The sequence below is a fragment of the Trachinotus anak genome, unplaced genomic scaffold (genome assembly GCF_046630095.1).
Source record: "Trachinotus anak isolate AG129_WGS33_773 ecotype Australia unplaced genomic scaffold, CSIRO_AGI_Tana_v1 ptg000004l, whole genome shotgun sequence".
Classification (NCBI taxonomy): Eukaryota; Metazoa; Chordata; class Actinopteri; order Carangiformes; family Carangidae; genus Trachinotus; species Trachinotus anak.
Window position 1 is genome coordinate 19,809,242 of NW_027273855.1, and position 9,492 is coordinate 19,818,733.

General features: G+C 38.1%; 1 protein-coding gene across 1 annotated transcript; it reads left to right on the forward strand.

Moving 5' to 3' along the window:
- The first annotated feature begins 1,632 nt into the window (after positions 1 to 1,632).
- On the forward strand, positions 1,633 to 8,259 carry ogfr (opioid growth factor receptor). The gene is made up of 7 exons (XM_071476749.1): positions 1,633 to 1,926; positions 2,469 to 2,534; positions 2,627 to 2,708; positions 2,802 to 2,880; positions 4,043 to 4,109; positions 5,473 to 5,621; positions 5,711 to 8,259. The coding sequence occupies exons 1-7, from the start codon at positions 1,801 to 1,803 to the stop codon at positions 6,819 to 6,821; spliced, it is 1,680 nt and encodes a 559-aa protein (XP_071332850.1). The 5' UTR covers positions 1,633 to 1,800; the 3' UTR covers positions 6,822 to 8,259.
- Positions 8,260 to 9,492: the final 1,233 nt, after the last annotated feature.

The following is a 9,492-nucleotide window of genomic DNA, read 5'->3' on the forward strand; positions in this document are numbered from 1 at the left end:
GGCACTAAATAGCAACAGCAAATACTGGATGCCTGCAGAGCCCTCTGGTTTCCACAGTAACTAGGACCAAAAATAGAAACCCACACCAGCGACCATTCAACACTGAATCCCCTGTGATAATACACTATTCTATTTATACCTTGGAATGGTGAAGATGCATAAATGCACATCAGGTTACTGTCAAACAGATGAACATCATGATCCAATTGTATGTTCACACCTCTGAATTCCTCTTTGTGCTGCAGGTTCTTATACTATAAATCTGATGACACAGTATGATACAATTACACTGATGATATTAGACACATCTAAGACAATTCCAACGAGAGTGGATCACTAGATAAATTGGTCTTTGTGTTTGTGTGTGCCTGCGCAGGGTGTAAGAGAGAGAGCATGAGAGCTTTCTAAAACTCGTAACATAAAAGGCCTCCATCTTCCATTAAGATATACAGGCTTTCTTGTGTCACCATGTTACTATGTTCAAACTGTATGCTGAATATTATCTGTTTTCAAACACGGTTCACAGATGTCCCTTTTCTTTTTGTGAATAAAAGAAGCCGACATCTGTTTTTGTTTTGTTATGTTTTTTTTACTTTTGGGGCATAGTTAAGTCATTTTTAATTTTAAATGTAACTTTCTGAAAAGTTTCTCATACCAGAGGGACTAATTAAAGGGTAAGACTAGTGGAACCAGTTATAAAGTGATGGTGGTTGGACAACTTCCAGCCAGTGGCTCTCAGATGAAGTTGCCTATCTAGCCATTTCAACCAGCCACTGTAGTTTAACCCAAGCAGATGCAATGTAGATATAAGGCCAGGTTGTGCTCTCTGCCTTGGTGATAATAGGATGCGTTAAAGATGCACTCGGTAAGAAAATGGTGTGATTGGTTTACTGTCAAACATCTCCCATGGCCTAATAATGCACAGGTTTTCTGCAGTGTTTTCATTTAGATCTGAGTTGTCTGTGGAATTTCTCAGTCATCCAGGTCTCTAAGAGCTATTTACAGGCAACTGGACTTGCTTTAAATGGTAACACTAAATGTTAAGTGGTTAATAAAATAATTATCATGTCACTTTACATTCTGTTATTAAGTTTTAATGTGCCTGTTTATTAGTTATTTGCACAACTATCATGGCATGACTGTTGCTTTTTGTTATATAACAGTCAAGTGAAAGAGTTTTCCTGTACTTAAGATAGGCTGCCTGACTCATATCAGCTGGTTTGCAATTTTTATCACCATCAACCAACACTGAAAGTGCGGTGCCTTCAACTGTGTCGGAAAAATGAAAAATTTATTTGGTAACACATTGGTAGCACACGATTAAAGGCCAAATAACCGCAGTGTTTTCAAGTTTATCTGATAGTACTTGCCAGCCCTTAGGTTTAGGCCAACAAGGAATAGATACCCTCCCTAGGTCAACTAAATATGAACGGTCCATATTTTAATCTGTAGAAATTTTTTCATCTCGTTTACCAAAACAGGTGTAAGGTCTTACACTCTTAAGCATAAATTGCCGCAAAAGCTATGTTTTTTATTCCGTTTCCGTAATGGCGAACGTAAATGTGTGTCAAATTGTGTAAAGGAAAGTGATAAATACAGGGGGTACTTGAAGGCAGCATCAGCACCGCAGCCGCCAACGGTGCCGCTGTCTGACGATGGTAGACTGGAAAGACGGATGGTCAGGGCCGTCCCTATCTAACCTGAACATGCAAGTGTAACTTGATTCATGTCCGTCCGTAGTGCTAAACCAGGTCAAACGTTTATTTATCTTTAGCAAGTAAAATAACTGTGTTTTTAATAATGGAGGACGACTGTGTGTGTGAGTACGACTCGACCTGGGACACAGAGAGTGATGGAGACGACCCGGCCGGAGAGAGCCAAACCCGTCGGTCAAGTCAAGACAAAAACAAATCTGGTTGGACTTTAGTACGTGCTTTCATTATTTCTCAGCCAAACCGTAACGTACCCACTAGCTGTCATAGCGTAAGATATCTTGACTGCAGACTTCCATTGCTTTTCCACCCTGCCAGGCGTTTGTATTATTGCCATGGCTGGAAAGCTAATGTTAGCTTTATGCCTGACTGCTGCAGGCTTGCTAACTAGCCTAGCTAGCCAGTAGCCACTGACGTTAGCTCACTTTTGAGGGACTATAAGTCACTGGTGTTACGTTTATATGTTTACGTTGGATTACTTACACTGATAATTATCCATAGCATGTATTTCACAATTAAAATTAAACAAAATTTTAATTGCTAAGTGTTTGCGGTAGTGGGAAATTGATTAGCTTGGCCTTAAATAGATCAACTTGTATAACGTTATGCTAGGTTTTAAGTCTTATTAGAGACTTTACATGATGTGCAAGCATCAGTAATGATAACACGACTCGTCGTTGTTGCCATGGATCAGGATGCATTTATACAACGTTGAAACATTTGATGTAGTCATTTTACTTTCACTTTTACTTGCAGTGGCATCCCACGCCCAGAAACATGAGGGCAGCAAAGGACATGCAGAACTACAGAAGAGGATACCCAGTGAGTAACGGCATAATATGGCAAATAACGATTTTTGAACAATAATTGAGAGTAATCAAATTGTGTTTTTGTTTGTTTGTTTATTTTTACAGAATCTTACAGATGAGGAGTGCTCTGAAGACAAAATGAATAATTTGCAGTTTTATCTTAATAAATTTCCCTCTGCTCCTGATGGTAACCTATTTAGACATCCTTACAAACATTTTTTTGTGTTTAATTAAGTTGCTCGTGTAGTTACTTTCTGCTTTTTTTCCTCATTTGGCACAGATGTTTACATTGAGTCATTTCTTAAGGAATGGAAAAATGACTACAAAAGACTGGAGAGAGTTCACTCCTACATTCAGTGGTGTGTATTATTCAACTATTTGGGTATATGTTTTGGCTGTGTCCAATCTGAAGCAACAAAGTCAGTGTCATCTTATTTTTGGGATCCTGACGGCCTTGCAGTCTGAGACCTGTTACAAACACTTTTGTCTGATGGAAAACCAAAAGAGGCAAGTAGAGTTGAGATGAAATACCAGAACATTAACTGTTTTCCAAATCCAACTACATAATAAATTTAATCAGGTTTTGAATAAACAGTGTGCTCACACTGGGAAAGTGGCAAAATAAAGTATGCTTAGGAGTTGGTATGCATTTTTTAAAATGCTTGATTTTTGAGATCGCAGTGGAAGTGCCAGAGATTCTTACAGCTGGATACAAATAAACTTAATTGTAGATGGTGGTGAAACAGCTCCGGTGACACGTCAGGAAAAGGAGGAATATTACATTTTTGTCTATTGTGAAGTTAAATTGTCAGTATTATTCTAAAGTTGCTGTTTGATTGGTGTCACACAGTGTAGCTGTTGTCATTTCCCGCCAGTGTAAAATGTTTAAGTATGCCAGTTGCATCCATAGTAGCTGCAAACACAATATACTATAGGGAGTAGTGTATCGCACACTGTATACATTTAGTATGTAGCATGGAACTGGGACACATAAACAATGTCTGCTTCAAAATTAGTATGTAGCGCTCATGTATACTGCACCACTATTTGTTTATCTTGTTTTTTAGGCCTTTTAGTGATAGAAAACCTAAAATAGCACATATGAGCTGACAATGGTTCTAATGATTTTCTGAATGATCCATATACATTTTATTGACATAATGTTGAAATGCCCGATGACAGTTTTCTAGTCTTACCTGGTTCTTGAGCTTACCAAAAAAGAAACAGTGATAATGATGACGCATAATTAAGGTGATATCTAGAGAGTTTTCATGCTTTTAGTGGTTACTTTTGTCTGCTGTTTCTCAGCTGTTTATTAGAAGGATGTCTTTTGTGGATTCACAGGGCTTCAGACTTGTATGTGATATTTTTCAAGAACGTAGCACCAAGAAAATATTTTATGTTTGGGTTTTGAACAGATACAGGAGCAGCCGACGCCACCATCATTAAATTATAGTACAGTTCCATTAGATGTTAATTGGTTTTGTGTTGTTTCTCTCCTGAATCCTCTGTCATTGTAAGGTTGTTTCCACTGCGAGAACCGGGGGTTAATTACATGGCTTCAGAACTCACCAAGAAGGAAATTGAGGTAAGAGGAAAAACAAGTCCTTTAGATGAACGCTCAGCCCAACAGTTTACTCTGTAGAATTTGGCTGTCAGCTGTGACTTGCAATTTCTGGCACAACGTAAAGCAACACAACAGATTTATTGGACCATTTATGTTGATGCGGCAAAGTCATATCGGATGAGCACAAAGCCAGAATCAAATGCCCTCCAGTGATCCAAAGCAACAATGAATTTCTGATGCCTTGGCTAGAGATGTCAAATTAGAAAGGGTCCAAATAAATGCCATGTTGAATCAACCAAAAAATTGAGAAGCCGCCATAGTATCTCTAAAATCCCTTCAGTCATTGCATGAGTGATAAATTCTGTCCAGAACAAGCTACAGAAGTGAAACGCTCAGACCACCATAACACTAATGCTTTTAAGACACTTGCACCTTTGTTGCATGTAATCTGTCCTCCGAGTTCACTTGCTTTCTGTCACTTCTACTGTCCATTGAAACCTGCATGTCTGTTATAATTATTTATTAGAAATATTGCATTGTTAAGTTACTAAATTGTTGTTACCAACTCTATTAGCACTAAGTTCTGTAGTTTTAATGAAAACCTCCAACCAGATTAGTTATGTCAAGTCATTGTGGAAAGTCATGTCTTTAAAAATGAGTCAAAGCAGATTTATTGCCATCAGAAGTGGAGGGACACTGGTGTTGACCCCACCAGTCTGACCTACTCTTCACTCTCTCTCAGGAACCATCCCAAACATTATTTCATGCATTGTAAGGCACAAGTAAGCTCGTGAGCTATCAAGCAAACACTGCCATTAATTAACATTGTCTGTAAAGAAAATAATCTTGTGTGTTCGAGAAGCTATCAGGGCCTCATCACTGTAAAATCGATCATATGAAAACTTTTAGGTTTAAGACGTGTTTACTAAAAGAAATGATTCAGAAATGATTGCAGATTAACAGGTGCCTCTTTCCGATGTGTAAGAGGCTAACGGCATCTTAAGGCGCCTCAGAGTGTGCAAGAGAAAACAAAAGCTGCATGATTTATTGAAGTTTTTCAACACGTCCATATATAAAACATTTCTTTGTCTTGTCTACACTAAATGGATGTTTTTAATACACAGCACAGCTTACAAAATTACTACAAGTGTATTCAGCATCACCTTAAGCACCACGGACAGCTGACGTTAAGAAACTCAATGGCATGCACATGCAGTCACTCTTAACTGCTGCTTTGGGAACCTGGATATGTTTAACATGTTGAATTTCATGTATTTATTTACATTTTTGGACCCATGTTACTGTCATTATGTGATCATAAAAGCTGTAGGAATTACTTACAATTTTTCTAATTTATACTATCTCCACTGTTTATGTTCCTTAGGCCTTTAAGAAGAGTGAGGATGCCAAAAGGAGACTAGTTGAGTCCTATGAGCTCATGTTGGGCTTCTATGGCATCCGTTTGGTCAACAAAGAGACAGGTGAAGTGAAACGTGCAGAAAACTGGAAGGAGCGCTTTGGCAATCTGGAGAGGTAAATATCAAATATTCTCACCAAAGCAAATACTGAGATAAGTACTTTCTTGTTTGTAGTTTCAGCTTCAACTGTCTAATCTCTTGCAGGAACATGCACAACAACTTGCGCATCACTCGCATCCTAAAGAGCCTTGGGGAGCTGGGATTTGAGCGCTATCAGGCCCCACTCGTGCGCTTCTTTCTTGAAGAGACTCTGGTCAAGAAGACACTAAGCAGTGTTAAACGCAGCGTGCTTGACTATTTCTTGTTTGCTGTGCTGGACAAGCAGAAACGTCAGGACCTGGTGCGCTTTGCCTACCTTCACTTTGAGCCAAAGGATAAGTTTGTGTGGTGTCCCAGAAAGATTCAGAAACAATTCAGGAAGGCAGAGAAAAGAGCTGATGCCATTGGGAATGGAGATGGAAAAGATGAAGTGTTTTCACGGGGTAAAAGCAAAGATGGAGAAGCAGTTGTGCAGCAAAAAGATGATGGACCGGATAATGTTACAAAAGCTCAGAAAGGAACTGATAAAACAGCAAATAAAGATAAAAACAAACTGTCAGAGGCGCCCCCATCACCTGAGCCAAAGCCAGAAGCTGAGACTGTTGGAAATGGAAACGCTGAGGCTGAGTCTAATAATGAAATTTTGGGGAATGGAAATGACTCTACAGATGATGTTGATGAAATGGATCAGTCACCCAGTCCTGACACTGAGGTGGCAAAAACTGAGCCCACTGTGGACAGTCAGCACAAATTTACTAACAACTCGAAGGATAACATCCAGGAACCAGACAACAGTATGCAAACAGATGGGGACATAGACACTGAAAAACCACCGAAGAAGAAGAGAGAAGATAACAAGGTGCTGCCAAGCAACGGCTCTGCTTGGGACTCAGCCAGTGGGCAGATGGAGGAAAAAACTGGTGCTAATAAAGCCACTGGTCAAATGAGTCCGTCAGCATTAACACCCCTTAAGACCTCAAAACACTCTCCCTCTCTTTCTTCTGGGAGGGAGGAAAAAATCCCAAGGACTGATTTTAATCAAGTGCTAGATAAAAAGGAAGAAGAAGATATGCCGCAGGAAAATGTGTCAGCAACAAATGGGTCACTGATGAGCGCTGACAAACCTGTGGATGAACAGAGAAATGGGAAAGAGTTGGAGGATATTGATATGGCGTCAAACCCCTCAAGCTCAGACCAAAATGTAGGGAATTCATGAACTGGATGATTGGAGAAAATACATTAATTTGATCTTAAATGAAACTTAATCTAGGGACAGAGTATGACTTTAAAAAGACTTTCTCGGCCTTATTTCTACTATATTTGATGTTTAGATATTGATTCTCTTCACTTTGAAGGAGTATATGGATTGATTCATTCTCCAAATGTAGGATTGGATGTGAAGGATAAGGCTGGTGGTACTCTATATTTTATTTTATTTTTTTGGTAAAGAAAATCCTATGAAATGACCAAAAGTGAAAGTGCATTTGTCGGTGTCTCAATACTTGACTTCCCTACACCGTCTGTGGCACTAAGCTCCATGTCCATTGGTTCCTATTAAACAACATGTATCTCTAAACAGGTCAGGAATACTTCATTTTACTTCTTTTTAAAAAGGCTATATAGTTTTACAGCTGGTTTCGCAAATGTTACTGTGTTTTTGTTTTCAGTATTGGGAGTGCTGCATTTACAGCAGCAGGATGATGTATGCGGCACCGAGGTCAAATAAACTACAATGTTGATGGTAATAGTAATGAAGGAACGAGTCACCCAGTGCAACACTGTGGCTAATTTATGTGTAAAATAGTCTCTGGACAACATTGGATGCCAGGACAGAGGAATAATCAGGCTTTGGCTACATAGATGATACTTGTGAGTAGGATAAATTCATTGTTGGTTTTGGTCTTTTCATTGGATTTCTGGACAATAAGAAAAATATACAATATTACCAGACTTATCTTTTAAAGGTAGTAATGACTAAGACTGTAAGCAACAGATATTAAATATCTCTACAGAAAACATAAAGCACTATTATAAATGTATGTCAATGAAATGATTATTTCAGCATTTTTAAAACCTTACTACTTTCGCAATCGAACATTTTTTTTGCACTGAGAAATAATTGGAAGAGCTTTTTTTTTCCTCCTTTGAGCTGTTTTTTATCTAAGTAAAAACTACTTCTGTACTAGTTTGTGTTTCTGCTGGACCCTGCTGTTCAAATGGATTTAAGACTGAATGTCGCTTAAATTATATTTCAGTAATGTTGCACATCTGTATGGTTTCATGCAGATTTTGGAAGTAGGCTTTTGGACAACTGCCAAAAATGAGGTAAGACTGACTGATTGTATGATACATATGTCTTCTTGGCAGAACTGATTGATCTTTGGCTATAATTTAAGAGTCAGCTGTATGTTAATTTGAGATGGGTGCAGACTATGAATATTTGCAAGCCTGGGTGGTTATATTGATGCATCTTTCTATATTTGCACTTAATTTTGAATATTAATTGTTGAAGTTATGGTATTTACATAATGAAATGGTAATAACTTTACAAAAGTGCTGAATTCTTTATATGTTACTTTTTTCCCAAGTAAATACCTGGCTGTTGACAAAGCAGAATAAAGTTATACTATTTTCTGATGCTTTTATTACACTTATCTAATAAGTCAACGTTTGAGTCCTGTTATGTTGTATGAAATTGCAGTTCTCAGGATAACATTGTCAGCTTTTGGTCCTATTCCTGAGATACTTCTGTGATTTCCCAGTGCAGCAACATATAGTCAGAAATATTGGTCTTTTTTTTCCAACAAACAAGACTGAGCCTCAGAGAAGTGGCATGACTCACAAGAAGAAAGAATTTGAACAGAGATATTGATGCAACACAGCTTGTTCAGACCTCAGAATCAATGTGGAGTTGAGGGTGTGAATAAGGACAGTAAAAAATATTCTGTTGGAGTTTGAGCTTGCTGTTTATTATTACATTTTCCATGCCAGCCTCTATCTATAGATCTACCCATCCCATTTGGAATATTATAAATAAAATTTTTAACACATTTTGTTGGATTATTCTAAGTTTAAATCACATAGTGCTCAGAATGTGCTTGTCCTCCATGTCTGCACCAGCGACAGCCGTGGCCAGAGGCATTTTGTTTTCAGGTTGTGCTGTTCTTGTGAACGCAATATCTGAGGAGCCTTGAGGGAGTCCCTTCAGATTTGGCCCAAATGTTTACTTGGTCTCAAGATGAACTGATTAGATTTTGGTGATTAAAGGTTATGGTCACTGTGACCTTGCAAAATATGTTTTTGGCATTGTGAAAATGATGTCTCAAGACCACCTTGAGGGAATTTCTCCACATTTGGCACAAATGTTCACCTGGACTCAAAAGATAAATAGATTAGAGTTTGGTGGTCAAAGGTCAAGGTAACTGTGACTTGACCAAACATATTTTTTGCCAAAACTGAACAATTCAAATGTTCAATAGTATAGAATGATGAAGTGATGACATTTTATATCCAAAAGGTCAAAGGTCAATTTCACTGTGACATTAAAATGTTTTGCAAACAACACAAATGGCCATTATTGAAAGCTATAACTCAGAAACAGAGGGGGAGATTAGGACCATCTTTCACAACAGCTTGGATATTGAACTTGTGACACTAATGTTTGGTGGCGGCCTTGGAACTGGAGTAACTATATAGATAATTTGTGGTGCTGCGTTGAAGATGTGTGTGAACCATGTATGAGTCTGGACAAACATGCATGTATACTGCGACTGAATCTGCATCTTACTGGATTAATTTCACTCAGCTAATTTAATTTAATAAATTTAAGTCAATGTAATTTGATTGAGCAAATGTAATTTAACTGCATAAATATAACTACATTTTAC

What these genes read in the sequence shown, in the direction of transcription:
- ogfr (XM_071476749.1), top strand. Translation starts at nt 1,801, where the DNA reads ATGGAGGACGACTGTGTGTGTGAGTACGACTCGACCTGGGACACAGAG. An exon ending in ACAAATCTGGTTGGACTTTA is followed by an intron (nt 1,927 to 2,468) that starts GTACGTGCTTTC and finishes TTTTACTTGCAG; the next exon opens with TGGCATCCCACGCCCAGAAA. An exon ending in CGCTTTGGCAATCTGGAGAG is followed by an intron (nt 5,622 to 5,710) that starts GTAAATATCAAA and finishes AATCTCTTGCAG; the next exon opens with GAACATGCACAACAACTTGC.